General features: G+C 38.5%; 2 protein-coding genes across 2 annotated transcripts; one reads left to right on the top strand and one right to left on the bottom strand.

Moving 5' to 3' along the window:
* The first annotated feature begins 812 nt into the window (after positions 1-812).
* LOC132020878 (ankyrin repeat domain-containing protein 26-like) lies at positions 813-19,917 on the top strand. Its single transcript, XM_059404997.1, has 8 exons — positions 813-1,024; positions 1,116-1,188; positions 4,012-4,040; positions 4,132-4,204; positions 7,050-7,078; positions 7,168-7,240; positions 12,868-12,950; positions 19,504-19,917. Exons 2-8 carry the CDS (start codon positions 1,161-1,163, stop codon positions 19,654-19,656), a joined length of 468 nt encoding a protein of 155 aa, XP_059260980.1. The 5' UTR covers positions 813-1,024; positions 1,116-1,160; the 3' UTR covers positions 19,657-19,917.
* On the bottom strand, positions 17,054-17,464 carry LOC132020877 (large ribosomal subunit protein eL39). Its single transcript, XM_059404995.1, has one exon. It carries the CDS (start codon positions 17,406-17,408, stop codon positions 17,253-17,255), a length of 156 nt encoding a protein of 51 aa, XP_059260978.1. The 5' UTR covers positions 17,409-17,464; the 3' UTR covers positions 17,054-17,252.
* Positions 19,918-23,096: the final 3,179 nt, after the last annotated feature.

The following is a 23,096-nucleotide window of genomic DNA, read 5'->3' as shown; positions in this document are numbered from 1 at the left end:
TATTTGACAGAGAGAAATCACAAGTACACTGAGAGGCAGGCAGAGAGAGAGAGAAGGAAGCAGGCTCCCCGCTGAGCAGAGAGCCCAATGCGGGACTCGATCCCAGGATCCTGAGATCATGACCTGAGCCGAAGGCAGCGCCTTAACCCACTGAGCCACCCAGGCACCCCCATGTTGAAAGTTTATTGTTCATTATTTCTTATATGTGTTTTATGTACCTTTCTGCATGAGTAGGTCAAGAAATTTTAAGGTGGCTAAACTAGTGGATACAGGAAACGTAGGCATACCAGTAGCTCACGTGGGTATGGACAAAAATGAGTACTTTTAGTAACTGTTATCCTACAACCGTATATCCAAACTGATCAGTTCATAACATTTTCTTTGATTAAAACTCAGTTATGCATTCAGTTGAACTATCATCACAACTGTAGACTGCCTATCATCACAACTTTAGACTGCCTAAATTACAGTACAAATTGAAGAAGGTGGTAAATACTTAGAGTCTAATGGTATAAATGATTCTGCCGTACTGCTTCAAGGATGTGATGTAGCATTGTACCACTGGCTTTCACGTTTGTCCACTCAGGGTCACGATTTGTTCCTCTCAGTAGAAATGGCTTTTCTGGGGCGCCTGGGTGGCTCAGTGGTTAAGCCGCTGCCTTCGGCTCAGGTCATGATCTCAGGGTCCTGGGATCGAGTCCCGCATCGGGCTCTCTGCTCAGCAGGGAGCCTGCTTCCTCCTCTCTCTCTCTCTCTGCCTGCCTCACAACAAACATGAAAATTCTCAAAAAAAAAAAAAAAAAAAAAAAAAAAAAAAAAAAAAAAAAAGAAATGGCTTTTCTGCCCAACCCACTTTCCTGTCCGCAGAAATAGAACACTAAAACCTAATGTAATCTGAGCCAGGCATGAGGATTCAGCTTAGTACTAACTACATGAATGTTTAGTTGGCTTTCCTATGTACCTATAATTAACTATATGTCTCATTTGCTTTTTAGATTCTCCAGGAAAATGTTCTTACTTGAAGGTAAAATTTACATTTTTATCTTGAATTTTTTACTACAGATTGCATGAACTATTCATTATGTCTTAATCATATTGTTTCCATACCCATTCAGCCTGCTGTGGAGGGGAAAGATTTTGTTCCTAATGAACCTGGGGAAATGGAGGAAAAAGAAGCATCCAAGTCAGGTAAGTTTTATAATACAAATTTAATGGTGTAAAGAAGTCCAGTAAAATATTTGAAATGCTCACAATCTTCTTTTTCTGACGTCTTTCTTTTTCTTTTAGCAGGGTTAAGTGAAGGTTCTGACATAAATAACATAGGTGTTATTGCTTATGTCCATGTTTGAATAAAAGTTATTTACAAGCCTAAGATAAAGGGCTTTTAAAAAACGTAAGCTTTAGCTCAATTCTTTTAAAAGGTAGAGCAGACGATTTGAAATGCCAAAATGATATCAAGTGAGCTTCAGGTACCAAAACCTGTCAGTGTAGCATATCAAAAATTTCCCCCTCTTCCTGCTTTCCTCACAGTTTGTGAAGACATTCAGGACTGCCATGGCTGATGATGCAGAGCTATGTTCTCGTCAGTGATGAGTGTGTGTATCTTAATGGCATAAAAATGGTGGTACTTCATAAATAGTATCATTGAATGCCGAGTAAGAGATGGGAAGGAAGAGAGCAGGGTGAGTTAGAGGGAATTCAAGGAAGCCTTAGCGGTGATAAAAAGGCCATTAGAAGTTTTATGACTTTTTGGAATGCCTGGCTGGCTCAGTTGGTTAAGCGTCTCCCTTCTGCTCAGGTCGTGATCCAGGATCCTGGGATCGAGTCCCATATCAGGCTCCATGCTCAGCAGGGAGCCTGCTTCTTTCTCTGCCTCTGCCTGCCACTCTGCCTGCTTGTGCACGCTCTCTCTCTCTGACAAATAATTAAATAAAATCTTTTTTAAAAAAGTAAAAGAAAGTTTATGACTTTTAAGACATTTCCAGTTTTGAAGAATTGATAGTGACGAACCTGAGGCCTGCATTTCGATGCTTAAGATAAAGGAATGTGGCAGCGGACTCAGTATGGACCAGAATTTCTCCCATTTTAGTGGATCGTCAGAGACCTTGTTAAAAATGCACATTGTGAGTAGCAGGTCTGGGATTCTGCATTCTGACCTGTCAGGTGATGCAAATGTCAAAGGTCCTTGGGTCATGTGCTCCGTAGCATGGGTGTAGACTTCCACATAGAGACACCTGGAAAGGCCCTGGATACTTCAGGACTCCATAGGATGAAGGGAAAACATTATTTTTTTATTGTGAGCATGTGTTTAGCTAGAGGGGAGCGTGGAGATGCAGAAAGAGAGGTTATAGATGTAAGATATCAGTGCTAAATAAAGAGGAAAGCAATGGTGGACATAATCCTATTAAAAGGGGTTAAAGCAGAACAATCAAGACCATAGAAATAACTCTGTTGTAAGTATATTTTTCTTTATTTGTTTTAGGAAGAGGGAATCTGAGACACAGTGAGTGATCAGGGCGAGGGGCAATGGGAGAGAGAGAGAGAATCCTTAAGCAGACTCACTTCTGACCCAGAGCTGCATGCGTGCCTCTTTGTGAGGACCGTAAATTGCCACGTGAGCCGAAATCAAGAGCCGGATACCCAATCTGTTGCTCCATCCAGGTGCCCCCAGGAATTACTTTGAAGAAGGGGGATAGTGACGGGAACAAGGGGAAAGGGAAAGGCACACTAACTGAGAAGTTTTGGAGTTGATAAGGAAACTCAAGAGAATTCACTTGTGATGGCCTGAGGGTATTTGCACTAGAACAGATTAAATCAGAGCAGCTCCACAAAGAATACAGAAAGCAGATGGAGTGCTAGACTTGGGGTAGATCATAGCCACGTATTCATCCTCAGGTCTTTTGGGCATCAAAGATACAGGTTACATCGGTATTCATTATTCAAATGAGATATGAAAGCTATGGCTTTTTTTTTTTTTAAGATAGGTAATTTTCGGATACGATAGCTGTTTCCAAAAACTCTTGAAAGACTGACATGATCTACCAAATCAAACTATGTTTGGGATCAAAAGAATTACAGGGTTGGTTCCCTGAATGCTAAAATTGTTATAATCAATAAATATGACAGTGACAAAAGATTTTCAGTACCTAAGATTTCTGTGGCAATTAGATTTTGTTCCATATACATAGTCATATTTCCATATTTAAAGCTGTTGTACATTATTTCTTAGATGTGTTTTATACACCTTCTTGGGTAAGTGGATTAAGAAACTTTAAGGTGGCTAAACTAGTGGATACAGGGAATGTAGGCATACCATTTTGTCCATATCCACCTGGGTATGGACAAAAATGAGTACTTTTAGTAGCTGTGATCCTACAAGTGTATATCCAAGCTGATCAGCTCATAAGGCTTTGTTTGATGAAAACTCAATTATGCATTCAGTTGACCTATCATCAACACTGTGTACTCCTACAACACAGGACAAATTGAAGAAAGTCGTACCTACTTAGAGTCTAATGGTATAAATGATTCTGCGGTACAGCCTTAAGGATGTGGTGTAGCATTCTACCATTTGCTTTCATGTTTGTCTGCTCAGGGTCACGATTTGTTCCTCTCATTAGAAATTGCTCTTCTGGGACGCGTGGGTGGCTCAGTTGGTTAAGCAGCTGCCTTCAGCTCAGGTCATGATCCCAGCGTCCTGGGATCGAGTCCCACAGCGGGCTCCTTGCTTGGTGGGGAGCCTGCTTCTCCCTCTGCCTCTGTCTGCCACTCTGTCTGCCTGTGCTCACTTTTGCTCCTCTCTCTCTGGCAAATAAATAAATAAAATCTTAAAAAAAAAAAAAAAAAGAAATTGCTCTTCTGCTCAACCCACCTTCCTGTCTGCAGAAACAACCCCAAAACAACCTCGTAATCTGAGCCAGGCATGAGGATTCAGCTTAGTACTAAGTGCATGAATGTTTGTTGGCTTCTATATTTACATGGAGTTAACTATATGACCCTTTTGCTTTTTAGATTCTCCAGAAAAATATTTTCACTTGAAGGTAAAACTTATATTTTTATTTTGAAGTTTTAACTACAGATTGCATGAAGTGTTCATTATGTCTTAAGCATATTGTTTCAATACCCATTCAGCCTGCTGTAGAGGGGAAAGATTTTATTCCTAATCAACCCGGAGAAATGGAGGAAATTCAAGCATGCCAGACAGGTAAATTTTACAATACAAATTTAACGGTGTAAAGAAGTCCAGTAAAAATTTGAAATGCTCACAGTCTTCTTATTCTGAAGTTTTAAAATTTTATTTATTTATTTATTTGGCGAGCTTCAGTGAAGGTTCTGATATATATAAGGTAGATGTTATTGCTGATATCCATGTTTGAACAAATGATATTTACAAGGCTACGAAAAAGAGCTTTTGAAACATGTATGCTTTAGCTCAATTCTTTTAAAAGAAAGAGCAGACTATTTAAATGCCAGAAGTGTTATCAGGTGAGCTTCCGGTACCAAAACCTGTTGGAGTAGGATACCAAAATTTTCCCCTTCTTTCTTCTCTTCCACTGTTGGGAAGACATTAAAGATGTCGTTGATTATGTAGAGCTATGTTCTAGTCAGCTATAAGAATGTGTGTCTTAATGGCATGTATATGGTGGTGGTACTTTACATATAGTATCATTGAGTGCAAAGTAAGAGAATTGGAAGGAAGAAGAGAGCGGGGTCAATTCGGGGGGAATCAAGGAAGCCTTAGCCGTGATAAAAATCCATTAGAGATTTTATGACTTTGAAGACAATTCCAGTTTTGAGGGACGCCTGGGTGGCTCAGTTGGTTGGACGACTGCCTTCGGCTCAGGTCATGATCCCGGAGTCCCGGGATCGAGTCCTGCATCAGGCGCCCAGCTCCATGGGGAGTCTGCTTCTCCCTCTGACTTTCTGCTCACTCATGCTCTTTCTCACTGTCTCTCTCTCAAATAAATAAATTAAAAAAAAAGATAAAAAAAAAAAGACAATTCCAGTTTTGAAAAATTGATAGTGATGAACGTGAGGCTTGCTTCTAGAGGGTTAAGTTAAGGTAACGGAATGTGGCAGTGCACTCAGTATGGACCAGAATTTCTCCCATTTTAGTGAATCGTCAATGACCTTGTTAGAAATGCACATTGTGAGCAGCAGGTCTGGGATCCTGCATTCTGACCTGTCAGGTGATGCGAAAGTCAAAGGTCCTTGGGTCATGTGCTCTGTTGCAAGGGTGTAGACTTCCACATAGAGACATCTGGAATGGTCCTGGATACTTCAAGACACTATAGGATGAAGGGAAAGCATTATTTTGTTTTTTATTGTGAGCATGTTTTTAGCTAGAGGGGAGCGTGGAGATGCAGAAAGAGAGGTTATAGATGTAAGATATCAGTGCTAAATAAAGAGGAAAGAAGTGGGGGAGACAATCCCTAATAAAAGGGGTGTAAAAGCAGAACAATCAGGATCATAGATCCAGAAATAACTCTTTTTTAAAGGATTTCTTTATTTGTTTTAAGGAGAGAGAATGAGAGAGACAGTGAGTAATTAGGGAGAGGGGCAAAGGGAGAAGGAGAGATTTGCCTCAAGTTGATTGCCTTCTGAGTTGGAGCCTGATGTGGGGCTCTATCTCAGGACCATGCCATCATGACCTGAGCTGAAATCAACAGCCAGATGCCCAATCTGCTGCTCCATCCTGGTGCCCCAGAAATTACTTATGAAGAAGAGGGATAGTGATGGGAACGAGGGAAGAAAGAAAGGCACGTTAGCTGGGAAATTTTGGAGTTGAGGAGGAAACTCCAGGAATTCACTTGACATGGCTTGAGGGCATTTGCACTAGAACAGATTAAATCACAGCTGCTCCACAGAGAATACTGAAAGCAGATGGAGTGCTAGACATGAGGTAAATCATAGCCACGTATTCATCCTCCTCATGTCTACTGGACATCAAAGTTATGTGTTACATTGGTATTCATTATTTAAATGAGATTAGGAAGATATGGCTTTTTTTTTTTTTTAAGATAGGTAATTTATTGCTACTATTGCTGATTGCAAAAACCGTTTAAAGTCTGACATGATATTGGGTTGCCTGTGTGGCTGACTTGGTTATGCTGCTGCCTTCGGCTCAAGTCATGATCCTAGGTTCCTGGGATCGTGTCCCACATGGGACTCCTTGCTCAGCAGGGAGCCCGCTTCTCTCTGTGCCTTTGTCTGCCTGCTTTTGGGCTTTCTCTCTCTCTGACAAATAAATAAATAAGTAAAATCTTTAAAAAATAAAAAGAGACAAGATCTACCAAATCATAGTAGTTTTCGAAACAAAAGAAATTATAGGGTTGGTTCCCTAAATGCTAAAATTGTTCTTATCAGTAAGTGTGACACTGATTCTGAAATACAAAGGATTTTCAGTACCTAAGAGTTCTGTGTGTCATTTAAATAGATTTTTTTTCCCGTTTTGGTAATCATATTCCCACAGTGAAAGCTTATTGTACATTATTTCTTAGATGTGTTTTATATACCTTCTTGAGTGAGCGGACCAAGAAACTTTAAGATGGCTAAACTAGAGGGTACAACAAATGTAGGCATACCAGTAGCCCACATGGGTCTGAATTAAAATGAGTACTTTCAGTATCTATTATCCTAAAAGTGTATATCCAAGCTGATCAATTCATAATGCTTTCTCTGATGATAACTCAATTATGTGTTCAGTAGAACTGTCATCAGAAGTGTGTACTGCCTAACTTATGGAAGAAATTGAAGAACATGGTAAATACTTAACGTCTAATGGTATAAATGATTCTGTTGTACTACCTTAAGGATGTGATACAGCATAGTACCATTGGCTTTCTCATTTGTCCACTCAGGGTCATGATTATTCTCTCATTAGAAATTGCTTTTCTTCCCAACCTACCTTCCTGTCTCCAGAAACAGAACACCAAAACCTAATGTAATCAGAGCCAGGCACAAGGATTCAGCTTAGTACCAACTGCAGAAATGTTCAGTTGGCTCTCATATTTACATATAATTAAATATATGTCCCTTTTGCTTTTTAGATTCTCCAGGAAAATATTCTTACTTGAAGGTAAAACTTATACTTTTATTTTGAATTTTCAACTACAGATTGTATGAAATGTACATTGTCTTAATTGTGTTCTTTCAATACCCATTCAGCCTGGTGTTGAAGTAAACCATTCTCTTCCTAATAAACCAGGAGAAATGGAGGAAAAAGAAACATCCGAATCAGGTAAATTTTACAATAGAAATTTAACTGTGGAAAGTAGTACAGTAAAAATATTTGAAATGCTCAAATGCTCACAGTCTTTTTATTCTGAATTCCTTTTTATTTTTGGCAATTTTAAGTGAAGTATTTGATATTAATAAGGTAGATGTTGCTGATATCCATGTTTGAACAAAAGATACTTACAAGTGTAAGACGAAGAGATTTTAAAAATGTAAGCTTTAGCTCAAGTTTCTACTTTTATGTTTTAAATTCCTAATGTTCCCAGTTTGGAACCCCTTTAATTCCTAGGGCTTCCAGAAGTTAATTATTAGACTCTAACCTTTTTCTGGTGTTTACAATGTTTATCTGAATTCTGAACTTTACTTAGAGTCTAGCTTCATTTGCTAACGTGAATTGTGTTTTAAGTTTATTTCATCTTAGTGTCGATGTTCATCATCTAAGCCAGACAGATATTCTGATTAGCAGATTTGTGTGTGTGTGTGTGTGTGTGTGTGTGTATGTATCTGTGGTGTGTTTGATTATTGGAAATGCGGGAAGTAAGTAGTTTTTTTTTTTTTTTGGTAGTTCTTTCTTAATATTTGGTAGACATAATCCTTTACAACAGAAATTCTGAAACTCATTGGCCTGAGGGTCCTTTTACACTTTTAAAGAATTATTGGGAATTCCAAAGAACTTCTGTTTAAGTGCGTTCCATCTGTTGATATTTACAATAGTAGAAATTAAAACAAACATTTATAAAGAAGCAAATACGATCATACTTTGTTAGCCATTAGAGCTATGGCCCATTAATCATGCAAGTTGTGATACTATCACGTATCGTACGTTCAGAAAACTTCAGCATACACTAAAGAAGGGAATGAGTGAAAATGTCAAATATCATTTATCATTGTTGTGAAAATAGTTTTGACCTCTTGGATCCTGTGAATGGATGGATCCTGGAACTCTGTGGATTCTCAGATGACCTTGGAGAACTGTTTTAAATCATGTACAGGCTTCATGAATTCAAAGTGATAACGGGGCCCTTTTGATGAAATGGGCATTAAGGTTTCATTCCTGCATTTCTTGCTTTTTACCTTCACTTAAGAGGTATAAGTCAGACAATCTTGTTTTAAAAAAAGGAAAATATTTTTATTATATATTCATTTTCTGTTTCATGGCACTGTAGTTTTTGGATGTAGTGTGGCCTGAGACTTGGCCTGTCTTTACATGGAAATGATTACATTCCCCAAGGCTTTCTTTTCTCATATAAACTTAGTTTGTCTAAGACTTAAAGATTTCTGAAGATATTGGTGTATTGAGGAAAGACAGTCTCATTGTAGTTTAAGAAGTACCATTCATTAAAAGTTTTTTTTTTAAATGCATGTCTTTGGAATAGAGAGTATGTATTTAAACATAAAATAAAGGGGCGCCTGGGTGGCTCAGTGGGTTAAAGCCTCTGCCTTCGGCTTAGGTCATAATACCAGGGTCCTGGGATGGAGCCCTGCATCAGGCTCTCTGCTCAGCGGGGAGCCTGCTTCCCATTCTCTGTCTGTCTGCCTCTCTGCCTACCTGTGATCTCTGTCAAATAAATAAATAAAATCTTTAAACATAAAATAAATGGTTAGAAATAAATTTTGTTACCCACAATTTTATAACCTGGTAAATCTTAGTCATTATTGAACAAAAACTCTTATGGAATACTGAATATGTAATAGAGCATGGTGAGTAAATTAAACTATGTAATACTAGAGAATACAAAAAATGAAAGGCAGCTAAATTCATCTGTGTGAATGGCAAGTGTAGGACATGTAAAATACAATAAGCTATGATGAGTAGTAATAAGTCTGGGAGAAGAGCAGAACATGGGACTGCTTCTCTGACAAAAGAATTTATACAAATTAGTCAAGTTTGTATTATTATTTACATTCTAATAAATCAACTTTGCTTTTTAGATTTGTCCAGTTGGAAGTCTACTGGTTTGAACCAAAATAGTGCAATTTGTCAAAGATCCAGGGATTTGAAAGTGATGATAAACACCCGTCTGTATTACAGTCGGTGACCAAAATGTGGTCGGCATCCACAGAGTTTAAACAGATACCCTTAATAGATTAAAAAAAGGATTAATAAGGGGCTCCTAGGTGGCTCAGTGGGATAGGGCTTTGCCTTTGGCTGGAGTCATGATCTCAGGGTCCTGGGATCGAGCCCCACATCGGGCTCTCTGCTCAGCAGGGAGCCTGCTTCTTCCCTCTCTCTCTGCCTGCCTCTCTGTCTTGTGATCTCTGCCTGCCTCTCTACTTGTGATCTCTCTCTCTGTCAAATCAATAAATAAAATATTTAAAATAAAAGAAAAAGGATTAATAATATTGGAGTTGTGTTTATGTTAGAAAATTCTAAACTCCATCATGTGTGCGAATCACAGCTACCAGGAAACAGAGCACAAAGAAGGTAATGAAGAAGCATAGAGAATTCAACCTCTCCATGACCTCACCATAGTTTTGATATTTCAAAAATAATTTTGTGACAAAATTTACTTTGTGTTTACTCCTTTTATGCAACCTACAAACAGTCTCTTTTAGCAGGACATTTGCATTCTTCGTCTAACCAAAGCAATTTAGGAATAAGAATTAGGAGAAAGTTGGGTGCCTAGGTGGCTCAGTGGATTAAAACCTCTGCCTTCGGCTCAGGTCATGATCTCAGAGTCCTGGGATTGAGCCCTGCATCGGGCTCTCTGCTCAACTGGGAGCCTGCTTCCTTTCTCTCTCCCTGCCTCTCAGCCTACTTGTGATCTCTGTCTGTCAAATAAACAAATAAATAAAATCTTAAAAAAAAAAAAGAATTAGGAGAAAGTAATTTCTTTTAGGCTATTTTTTAACATTCACTTGAGAGTGGGTTGCAGGATTATATTTAGAAGTTTGTGCCCAGCTGAGAATACTAGGTAGAGGTCTAAAGATTGCTTATTGAAAACACAGTTTCTTAGCTTTATTTTTATAGCTTTAAATTCACAAGTATTGGTCAAATTATATTCAATGTAACTAGAAAAAGCAGCTTCCCAAACCAAATATTAAAATATTTCCTATATTCTGTATGACTTTATTTTAGAGTTGGCTTTCCCAGCAATAATGGGAGTCTTTGAGAATTTACTATATAGTACCATCTTCTCAACTGTGTATGCAGAGTCTGTCTCCTTGTTTTATTATTTTTATTTTATCTTTTTACAGAGCAAGAAAGTGGGGAGTGAGGGAGGGAAGGCAGAAGGAGAGGGAGGGAGAGAACCCCAAGCAGCAGGCTTCTTTCTTAGCATGAGGTCTGATGTGGGGCTCAATCTCATGACCCTGAGATCATGACCTGAGCTGACATCCAGAGTCAGACACTTAACTCACTGAGCCACCCAGATGCCCCTTTATTATTATTATTATTATTATTATTACTTAATGATTTTATTTATTTGAGAGAGATTGAGAGAAAAAGTGGGAGGAGGGGCAGAGGGAGAAGCAGACTCCCCACTGACCTGGCAGCCCGATGCAGGACTCCATCCCAGGACTCTGGGATCATGACCTGAGCTGAAAGCAGCCACTTAACTGACTGAGGCACCCAGGCGCCCCCCCTTCATTAAATTTGATGAATAGGTGAAATATTGGTTTTAAGGAGTACTATACCATTTAAAAATAATATTTTCCTGATATACTCAGTCTGTTGATTAACCATATCTAATGTGTGCTCTACTTTATGTACCAGTTAACTCAGTGGCTTTTATCAGTCATATGATCAGATCGGTACTAATAAATTGTAGAGAATTTTTTTCACCCCTGTAGTTTTATGTTCTTTCTTTACTTGTAGAATTAACAGTATATTTTTCAAAAGATTTTCAATTATCTCCTAGACTAGTGAATGCAGACAATAAATTCAAAGTTATTTACCTATACAAGTGACTTGTTCCTGTTACTTCCTCATGAGCTTGGTGGATCCAAGAAGCAGGGCTTTTAAAACAAAGCACCCACAGGTTCCTGTAACACAGGAAGATATGGAACAGAAAAGTTACAAAATAAATACTTAAAACAGTTCATGTAGAATAATTCCCACTTGATGCCTTTTATAAAGTAATGAGCAAAGTTGGGACCCAAGATTGTGTGTTTATTCATTTAATATAGATTTATTCCATACTGGCCCTGATAATTTTATATCCTCAATATTTCTAGAATGATTCTGTCAGTTCAGGTGTGCTTCATCTTTATTTTGCATTAGTGCCTTCTCATTTATCTCCCATCTTTTATTACAATGCCCCTCAAATTCATCCCTCCCCACAGCATTTAGAGTGATCTGTCTCAAATGCAAATATGACTGTGAACCATTGTTGAAAATATGTTTGTGTCCAGGTATCTTAAAATTACATATAAAGCTTTCATAATTTTGAGTTCTGCTAAGCTCTCCAGCCCTTTCTACCATCTATCCTTTTCTCTGGCATTCTGAACTGCTTTTGATGTCTTCCTCTTTGATTCCTGTATTTTAGACAGATATTTACCCTGTTGTGTGCTTCTCTCCCTTGTCTTACTACGGGCTTGTATACTCCCCCCATTTTCCGCCCTTTAGCCCTTTTGAATCTGTCTGACCTCAGTGTTGCTGTCTCAGTTCAGGCATTGTCTCTACAAAATCCATTCCTGACACCTTTTATCTACATGCTTCTTTAAACCTGGGTACCTAGCACTACTGGGTACTCAGTAAATAATTACTGAGTAAAATAGAGAGTGTTTACACAGAGATGATTTATGAGATTGTCCCATACAGGGACCCCTGGGGGGCTCAGTCGGTTGACTGTTGAACTCTTGATTTTGGCACAGGTCATGACCTCAGAGTTGTGAGATCAAGCCCTGTGTGGGGCTCAGTGCTGTGCGTGGAGCCTGGTCAAAATTCTCTCTCCCTCTTCTCCTCCCCCCCTTCTTTTTTTAAGAGAGAGAGATTGTCCCATACAGTCTAGTAACAAAAGAAAAGAAAATATATGTATATATATATGTAACTTACAGTTCAGGTGGTAAAGATACACTAGAAAAATCTGTATGGTACTAACATAGCCCCAAAGAAAGAGATCTGTTTATCTAGGGAAGGGTAGCCTTAATCAAGGATGACTTTATGTAGCAGTCTGTGTCCTATAAGATGTGATAAAATTTGTCAAGTAGTAGAGGAAAACATTTTAGGAATGTTTACACTCATCAGGTAAATACATCTGTAGGAAGATTGTACACTGATAATGGCATAAAAAATACTAGTAATTTTGGAAACCATGAATAATGTTGTAGTTGAAGCTTAGAGTGTTGTTTAAGAGGTACTGTAACAAGGTAAAGCATAGTCTGTTTTGATTTTATATCTTTCTGCTGCATTTTAAAATTTTGTTTCTGATTGTTTTGTTCATTGGTGTTAGGTGGGTGAATTTGTGAATGAGTCTTTGAGATGTTTGTATGCCTTTAACCTAGTGACATTTAGTATTTCCCAAATGGTTTGTTGAAGTTTTTGATAATGAAAAGTATTTCTTAAAGTAAATATTCAGCTAAAGATTAAGTTTAATTTAAACTCTTAATTGATAAGATGTTTTCTATTTTTATGAAGGTTATAGCTTTTATCTAACCATTCTAATTTGTCCATTTTAATTAAACATATAGATTTTTCAGCAGAACTAGACTTAGAAATGACAACAGAAGAAGAGGAAGAAAGTCTTAGTGAAAGTGAAAATAAACACCTACAGGTATATACAAATTTAAATTTAAATTTCCAGTTTTATATTGTTTTCCCTGCTTTAAGAATGTAACATAGTTTGGGGTGCCTGGGTGGCTCAGTGGGTAAAAGCGTCTGCCTTTGGCTCAGGCCATGATCCCGAGGTCCTGGGATCGAGCCCCGCATCAGGCTCTCTGCTCAGCGGGGTGCCTGCTTCCTCCTCTCTCTTTCTCTGCCTGCTTCTCTGCCTACTTGTGATCTCTGTCTGTCAAATAAATAAATAAAATCTTAAAAAAAATGTAACATAGTTCAATTGAAATTACCTTTGAACGTATTGAAGTTGATAGATTATAATTTAATATTTAGTTTTTATAAAATTTTACAAGTTACCAAATTTAAAATATTGTTAGAATTTATAGTAACTTATAGTTAAATTTTATCTTTGGAATTGGACCAAAAAAAATTCCTGAATATTGTTTGCTTCTTTCATTTTTGTAAGTTTTTACATGCTAAAAAGGTAACATCAAATACTGAACCGTATGTTTAAGCAGTTGAATTTATGAGCAGTATAACAATGATGACTACTGACTTAGACTCATGTAGAAGGAGTGGTTCTTGGTGGTTCTTAATGTGCAGTTCTCAGTGGTTCAAAATGTGCAGTTCTGTATTGCCTGTCAGTAATGCCAAGATTAAAGATTTATTTTGCCTTGTGATCTCTGTGTAGTTGACTTCAGAGAGTAGGGTCATAAAATCAACACAATTGCCTATTGCAGAATCACACCTTCCAGGTTGGGACCTTTGTAATTGGGTAATAAACAGGTACTTTTTCAGTTATTTCATTTCAGTATAGGGAATCTGTAAATATTATTTACATTTTTCTTATCCACTCTCAGTGGACGTTACAATCTAGATGCAGGCAGATAATTTATAGTGATGTATAACACTATCATAGTATATAATTTGAATTAAAATTTAGGAATTTATTTTTCTTTCTGATTGATGTTTATTGATTTTTGGCTCCTAATAATAAGTTTGCCTATTCTTTAGTTATTAATCTTTTTTTTTTTAAAGATTTTATTTATTTATTTGACAGACAGAGATTACAAGTAGGCAGAGAGGCAGGCAGAGAGAGAGGAGGAAGCAGGCTCCCTGCTGAGCAAAGAGCCCGATGTGGGGCTCGATCCCAGGACCCTGGGATCATGACCTGAGCAGAAGGCAGAGGCCTTAACCCACTGAGCCACCCAGGTGCCCCCTTTAGTCATTAATCTTAAAAAAAAATTTCAAATGCACTATTGGGGCTCACTGTTTAAGATATGGAAAGATAAAATGTTTTTAAGTTTGTAACATTGAAAATCATCTAATTCATTTTTTGGTAGATGTAACATGTAATGAATTGTTTAGCTTAAAAAAACTGACAAAGTTGTTTATGGATTTATGTTTTTCTTCTGTTTCAGGCTAGGGCAAGTTGTTTTTTGCTTCTTAGTTATAATCCAGTGACTTGGGAGCAGTTTAACATAGATTAAGAAATTTAAGTTAAATTTTAATTATTTTCTAATTTTTTCTTTGTCCATACTTGATTACTTAAGGATAAAGTTATTTTACAAACATGTATGCTGACAGAAAGGACATTTGAAAATCAAACACAGCAATTTAACTTTCGTATCTGTCAAAAATGGCTTAAGAACCAGGAATGAATAAGGAATGTGATTGAGAGGATGATATATTTTTATATTCAGAACATCCTCTGTTCAAAAGTATGAGGACATGTGGACCAAACAAGAAAATTAGAGTGGAAAATAAGTTAAAACTCATCACCAGAGAGTTAAAGCAGAAGTGTGGTGAAATTTTTGAAAAAAAAAAAAAAAATTACTGCTTATCCTAAAGAAGAGTCACTATATGGTCCCTTTAAAGAAGGAGCAAACTTAACGCAAATACCTTCTAATTTGACAAGTGATAGATTTGATTTTGAGAAAAAAGAGGTATTTGCAGTGCCTGTCTTTGTCACACTTCGGGCATTACCTGAACAGAAAGAGTCTAGACTCAAAAATGTCGTTCTTTCTCATTCATCCTCGGATTGTAGTTGCCGGTCATCTTCTGATCTTTCCTTAAGTGAAAATAAATCAGACTCTGAAAATGATAACAAATCAGACTTTGAGCAGATTTTTAACAAAAATGAGAGTTTTGATGGTGATAGAGAAAAAAGTAAGGAACCCATGGGTTACATTTGAAGTGAAAGAAGACTGAGAGTTTGACATGCAGATGGCAAAAAGTGTAAACCAAACTAGCACTGGTTGTAAATCAGACATTGGGTGTATACCTCAGTCTAGTAATCCAGGAAGCCGTTTTGATTCTTGGCTTGCCTGCTTCAGTGAGATAAGACGAAAGAGTCAAAAGGCACAGTATTTCTGCTGTTACAAACACTTAGAAGAAAACAAAAGACCTATTCTAGAAGCCATTATATGCAGCTAATGACAGTACTAATAACTATAGAAGTATGGATCCCAAATTAGAAAATGGGAGTTCTCCAGCATGTAGTCACAGAACAACAGAAGCGTATCTAAAGGAAGATTTACAGCAAGATGTGAAAAAGTTTAAGAATGAGATAGGCACACGGTCGCCAAATTGTGGAAAGAACCAAGGTGCCCTTCAACGGACGAATGGATAAGGAAGGTGTGGTCCATATACACTATGGAGTATTATGCCTCCATCAGAAAGCATGAATACCCAACTTTTGTAGCAACATGGACGGGACTGGAAGAGATTATACTGAGTGAAATCAGTCGAGCAGAGAGAGTCGATTATCATATGGTTTCACCTATTTGTGGAGCATAACAAATAGCATGGAGGACAGGGGAGATGGAGAGGAGAAGGAAGTTGAGGGAAATTGGAAGGGGAGGTGAACCCTGAGAGACTATGAACTCTGAAAAACAATCTGAGGGTTTTGAAGGGGCAGGCAGTAGGAGGTTGTGGGAACCAGGTGGTGGGTATTGGAGAGGGCATGGATTGCATGGAGCACTGGGTGTGGTGCAAAAACAATGAATACTGTTACACTGAAAATAAATAAAAAAATAAATAAATAAATAAAAAGAATGAGATAGGCACGTTGCAGATAGAGTTCCTGTCTTTGGAATGGAGAAACATTGAACTTCAAAAAGAGGTAGAGGTTCACTTTGAGCTGCTCTTTTGTTCTTTTCTTTATCAATGATAGCCATTTTGATTTTCCAGTTATGAAAAGGTTCATGTATCATATAGGGTTGTCTAAATATGTAATTGTGTTCAGAAATAGATTTCTGCTGTCTAAATGGTAGAAGTGCAGGAAAAACATTCTTATGATTTGTTTTCCTTAAGTTTCTCTGTCAGTCTGCCAAGTGGCATATGAACTGGGAAACTAATTTAGCTCTGTACCTTGTGACTTCATGAACCAAAAACTGTAAAGAAAATTGCTTTTAAAAATACAGTTATCTTGGAGCGCCCAGGTGGCACAGTCAAGCATCCGACTCTTGTTTTTGGCGTGGGTTGTGATGTCAGGGTCATGAGATCAAGCCCAGCCTTCGGCACTTAACTCAGCGTGGAGTCTGCTTTAGTTTCTCTCTCCTTCTCCCTCTGCCCTTCCTCCTTATGATCTCTTTCCCAAATAAATACATTTAAAAAAAATATATAATAATTTCTAGATTTTTTTCTTAAGCTTAACTTATTTGAGAGAGAGAGCGTGCATGCGCATGTGTGTGCGTGTGAGAGCATGAGTTGAGAAGAGGCAGAGGGAGAGAGAAAGGGAGAAGCAGACTCTCCTGAGCAGGGAACCTGACCTGGAGCTCTATCCCAGGACCCTGGGATCATGTCCTGAGCCAAAGGCAGAAGCTTAACCACTGAGCCACCCAGGTGTCCCATTTCTAGGGTTTTCATTTCTATCTATTGGCTTAAATATAAATTGCACTTACATCAACAATAAAATGGGAAAGAAACAAGGACAGGAAAGAGGATATAAACAAAAATTTCAGCTAAACCAATCTATTTATTGCTTCTTTTTATTGTTTCAGTATGTGCGGTCTTCTCTGCTTCACTCACTCTTGGAATTTAGAATTCCAACACGATCACTTTGAGATTTTTTTTTTTTTTTTTTTTTTTTTTTACAGCTCAAAGGCCTCACGTTTATTACCAAACCAACCCACTAGTGCAGAGCTATAGTAACAGAAAAATCTTTCGCTGATAAATGGTATCTATTGGCCAGGCAGAAAGGTGTTTACAGGGTGATGGAATAGAACACATGATCCTCAAGTAGCTTAATTAAATACGTGGTGCCAATTAGGTGTGTCATCGCATGATATGGGACGCCTTAGAGACCCAGCTTGGTTCTCCTCCAGTGCCTCCTCTTGGAGTTGTACCTGATTTTATTACCAGTTTTCATCCGAATCCACTGGGGAATGGGACGATTCTGCTTTTGTTTCTTGGCCAGGAATCGCTTGATCCTGAAAGTCTTGTGAGAAGACATGGTCAATTAACAGCGCGCAGCACACAGCAGGATGGCGGCGAAAAAGAGAAAGGACCACTTTGAGATATTTTTAATAACAAATATTTGTATGGTCACTTTTTTTCTCCACATGTTTTTAAAACAGATTCTTTTTTTTTAAAGCTTTTTAAAAAATTTAATTATTTGACAGAGAGATAGAAAGAGACTACAAGTACGCAGAGCAGCCGGCAGAGGAAGAGAGAGAGACGGGCTCTCTTCTGAGCAGGGAGCCCGATGTGAGACTCTATCCCAGGACTGCTGGGATCATGACCTAAGCCAAAGGCAGCCGCTTAACAGACTGAGCCACCCATGTGCCCCTAAACAGACTCTTTTTAAAGATTTATTTATTTATTTAGAGAGCGCATGAGCAGGGGGAGGTGCAAAGGGAGAGATAGGGAGGAAGAGAAGCAGACTTCCTACTGAGCATGGAGCCTGATGCAGGACTCCATCCCATGACCCGAAGATCATGACCTAAGCCATAATCAGGAGTCAGAGGTCCAATTAACTGAGCCACCCAGGCACCCCCTCCATATTTTTTTCTTTTTAATCACCATTTTCACACGTTTCTGTTGAGCCAAACCTTCATATTATGTTTAATAAAGTATGGTCTATTTTGACATGTAGGATTTTTATTATGTAAGTAGCATAAACCTTCAACAAACCTTCAGTATTTAACTGGAAGGGAGAAAACTGACTTTTGAGGTGATTCGAATTTTAAAAAACAGATATAAATATAGAGATATCCTTTTTTAAAAGAAAAAGTAGCTAAGCACCTCGTCCCCAATTCAGGTATTAAATTACTGTGCCAGTGTCACACTTTTAATGTATCTGAGTAATTTAATGAATTTGGTAACTTATCTGATTCGGCATTAAAGAATTACATCATCTCTTTTGGTGCCATAAAATGCTAGGTAATGCCACTTTAGGAACTTTGGACAAATCATTAACCTCTTTTGGTTTTACCCCCACCATCAGTAGAAAATGGGATTAAAGTTGATAATTACTTTTATACCCTCTACCTATAAAATTTTATGGTTACTAAATGTGGAATTTGGGGAGCATTACTTAGTTACCAGAATTCTGCACTAAGAGCAGATTCACTCTGGTTTTTTTTTTTTTTTTTGGTGTGTTGTGGTGGACTTTGGATCATATATTTTAATGAACACTGTCACTTTACTGGTAACCCTAGGGACCAAATGGAGAAAGGATTATAAGAGGCAGTTGGGGGAAAGAATAGCTCAGTCCAAAAAGAGGAAAGCTTCCTGTTTGTTCCTGGAACACCAAAATTCACAGCCTTTAAATCTGACTATTTATGCAAAATCCAGATGGTAAAGACAGAAGACCACAAATTTTGTGTCTTTGTCTTTTTATTTCTTTTTATCTGCTGATCAGATAGGGTAGGGTGGGGAATGTTAGGTAGAAAAGCATGGATGTGAATACAAAATTAAGAAAGCCCTTTTTTGAAAATTTGGAAAATTCTGCTACTTTAATTTTATTTATTTATTTTAAAGATTTTATTTATTTGTCAGAGAGAGAGAGTGAGAGGGAGGGAGAGAGTGAGAGAGCAGGTGCACACAAGCAGGGGGAGGTACTGGCAGAAGGAGAAGCAGGTCTGGACTCCAGCATGACCTGAACCGAAGGTAGATACTTATCTACCCATGCATCCCAGTTCCTCTCTTTTTATTGAAATAGAAATGAAGCAGAATTTATAAAAATTGCAGTTACTTGTAATGATAACCACAAAATATTTTTGTGAATTAAAGTTACGGCAAACTAAGAATCAAATGATATAATTATTGAAAAAAGTTCTAGGATGCCTGGGTACCTCAGTTGGTTAAGAGCCTGCCTTTGGCTCGGGTGATGATCCCAGGGTCCTGGGATGGGGTCCTGCACTGGGCTCCCTGCTCAGTAGGGAGCCTCCTTCTCCCTCTGCCGGCACCTCCTCCTGCTTGTGCTCTCTCTCTCTCTGATGAATAAATAAATAAAATCTTTAAAACATGAATAAAAAATGAATAAAAAGTTCTTTTTAATGAATAAACTAGTAACGATTATCCTTTGTACCAAACTTCCATTAAAGATTGAAGAAACGAAGAGGCACCAAAATGATGAAACGGCAGTATTAGAAAGCATATATGCTTCTGCTGCTGCTGGACTAATGCATCCAATAGGGAGTGGAAAAACTGATAACAACCTATGTCCTATTACGGAAAATGAAGAATCTGATGGGTAAGCCTATAGCAATATTTAAATAGTAGGTAATAATTATTTTCCTATAAAACAAACTCTAGTTGGAACTAACATTCATGATTAACAAATTTTATGGTTTTTAGTAAGACTGTTTCAATTTGGGTGCTAATCAGAAAAATTTAAATAATGAGATGCCATTTTTGTAGTCATAGTGATAAATATTCTATTTAAAAATTAACAACCAAAGTTAGCAAATGTGAGGAAAAGGGCATTCTTATATACTGTTGTTAAATAAAATTGGTAAATCTTTTCTAAAGGGTGATTTAGCATTGTGTTTCAAAAACTTTAAATATTCTGTCTCTTTATGCCAAGAGCTTCATTGCCAGGACTAGATCCTATAGGAAAACATGACTTGTGTAAACACACACACACACACACACACACATTCTAAGGGAATTTATTATATATTGTTATATATAAAAAATATGATATGTTAAGGATATTTATTATAGCATTATTTCATATAAAAAAGTTGGAGATAGTCTAAGTATCTGTCAATAGGGAAGTAAATTTTCACCCCTGTAAAACAATGTAGTATGTGACTGTTTGAAAAAATGAGTTTAGGTCTACAAGTACTGATTGTTTTTTTTTTTTTTTTTTTTTAAAAGATTATTTATTTATTTATTTGACAGAGAGAGAGATCACAAGTAGGCAGAGAGGCAGGCAGAGAGAGAGGAGGAAGCAGGCTCCCCGCCGAGCAGGGAGCCCGATGCGGGACTCGATCCCAGGACCCTGAGATCATGACCTGAGCGAAGGCAGCGGCTTAACCCACTGAGCCACCCAGGCGCCACATAAGTACTGATTGTTTAACAAAGTATATTTAAAGTTTTTGGTTTGATGTCATATTTTATGCAAATTTTGGAATACTTTTATCTACTTATTTATTTTTCTATCCCAGCATTTCTTTTTCTTTTCTTTTTTTTAAATTATGCTATGGTAGTCACCATAGCCTCATTAGTTTTTGATTAGTGTTCTGTGATTCGTTGTTTGTGTATAACACCCAGGGCTCCATGCAATGCATGCCCTACTTAATACCCATCATTGGGCTCACTCAACTCCCCCACCCCACTCCCCTTTAAAGGCCTCAGTTTATTCTGCAAGTCAGTCGACATGCATAAACCAAGCGTCTCATGTAGATGCTGGGAAAACTAAATGAGATAAAGGGTGGTTCTTGTCCTGAAGATGCTTCCACACTTTCCTTCCTATTCCTTGGGGTTCCCGAAGAACAGACGCGTCCCTGTATGTGTTATTCAGCCTCCTCTCTGCTGGTGCAGGTGCAGGAGAGAAGAGGCTCAGAGCAGCGGCCTTGGAAAGAGACACGTCATCACTAAACCAAAGGCCAGGATGACCTCTAACACCCAAGGCCCCCAGCTATGCCAGACTCTGATTCTGACTTGCTTTCCGCATTTGCTTCCTCTACTCATCTACTCAACAGGCCTTGCTCAGACTCCAGAGTGTGCTCAGGGCTGGGGTGGGGGAGTTGGGGGACTATGTCCCTGCCCCGGAAAGCCCCCCTGCTTGAGGAGAAGGATGCATGTGGACAGGCCTGTGATGGGCATCTCCAAGCTACAGAGGTGGGAGGGAGAGGGCGTCCTCCAGCCTAGACTTGGGGGCAGAGGGGTGATGCTAGGCGAAGTTTCTCAATCTTTAAGGGGGATAGGTGAGTGGAGTCAGGGACAGGGACAGGGCAACAGGGCAATTCAGGTGCATTAAAGAGATGGATCAAAGTAGCTTTCATGTCTTCACTGACACTCCTATTGTTAACATAATAAGAGCACTGGACCTCAGTTTCTTTGTCAAATGGGAATAATGAAGCCAGCCTCCTAGAGTAACATCCTCGAGGAGGAACATGTCATGCACAATGTAAAGCATTCTGGCAGTTCCTACTGTGGAGTAAAATGCTCAAAATGTCCTTGTTAATAATGACAATGATGATTATTGCTTCTAGCAAGTAATAGTGTTTTCCATATACATAGCAGCATGGTAAAGATTTTTTTTTAACGTACTGGATTTTTCAAAGTGAGCTAAGAAGTAGCATGCTCCCAACAAGTTTAAGCTAATATCCATATCCCCATGTTTGTTCTCATGTGCACACACCTAGGAGTTTTACAAATACACATTAAAATTCCGCTCCCCCCCCAAAAAAGCCTGTTTGATTCCCAGAGTCCATAGTCTCTCAGGGTTCATCTCCCCCTCTGATATCCCCCCTTCATTTTCCCCTTCCTTCCAATGTTCTCCATGTTATTCCTTATGTTCCACATGAAACCATGTCGTAATTGTCTTTCTCTGTTTGACTTATTTCACTCAGCATCATCTCCTTCAGTTCCATCACATTGATGCAGATGTTGGTATTCACCCTTTTTGATGGCTGAGGAATATTCCATTTTATATATGGACCATATCTTCTTTATCCATCATCTGTTGAAGGGTACCTCTGCTCCTTCCACAGTTTGGCTATTGACATTGCTGCTATGAACATTGGGATGCACATGGCCCTTCTTTTCACTACATCTGTATCTTTGGGGTAAATACCCAGTAATGCAATTGCTGGGTCTTAGGGTAGCTCTGTTTTTAACTTCTTGTGGAACCTCCACACTATTTTCCAAAGCTGCTGCACCAACTTGCATTCCCACCAACAGTGTAACAGGGTTCCCCTTTCTCCACATTCTCTCCAACACTTGTTGTTTCCTGTCCTGTTAGTTTTGGCCATTCTAACTGGTATAAGGTGGTATCTCATTGTGGTTTTGATTTGAATTTCCCTGATGGCTAATGACGATGAACATTTTTTTCATGTGTCTGTTAGCCATTTGTATGTCTTCTTTGGAGAAGTGTCTGTTCATGTCTTCTGCCTGTTTTTTTAATATAACTTTCTATTTTTTTATTAACATATGATGTATTATTAGCCCCAGGGGTACAGGTCTATGAATCACCAGGTTTACACACTTCACAGCACTCACCATAGCATATACCTTCCCCAATGTCCATAACTCAACCACCCTCTCCATACCCCACTCCCGCCGGCAACCCTTAGTTTTGTGAGATTAAGAGTCTCTTATGATTTGTCTCCCTCCCGATCCCATCTTGTTTCACTGTTTCTTTTCCTACCCCCCGAACACCCCGCATTGCCTCTCAACTTCCTCATATCAGGGAGATCATATGATCATTGTCTTTCTCTGACTGACTTATTTTGCGCAGCATAATACCCTCTAGTTCCATCCACATTGTTGCAAATGGCAAGATTTCATTTCTTTTGGGCGCCTGGGTGGCTCAGTGGGTTGAGCCGCTGCCTTCGGCTCAGGTCATGATCTCAGGGTCCTGGGATCAAGTCCCGCATCGGGCTCTCTGCTCAGTGAGGAGCCTGCTTCCTCCTCTCTCTCTCTCTGCCTGCCTCTCTGCCTACTTGTGATCTCTCTCTGTCAAAAT

The sequence above is a fragment of the Mustela nigripes genome, chromosome 6 (assembly GCF_022355385.1).
Source record: "Mustela nigripes isolate SB6536 chromosome 6, MUSNIG.SB6536, whole genome shotgun sequence".
NCBI classification, from domain to species: domain Eukaryota; kingdom Metazoa; phylum Chordata; class Mammalia; order Carnivora; family Mustelidae; genus Mustela; species Mustela nigripes.
The sequence above is the reverse complement of the archived record's forward strand: the minus strand, read 5'-3'. Positions and strand labels throughout refer to the sequence as shown.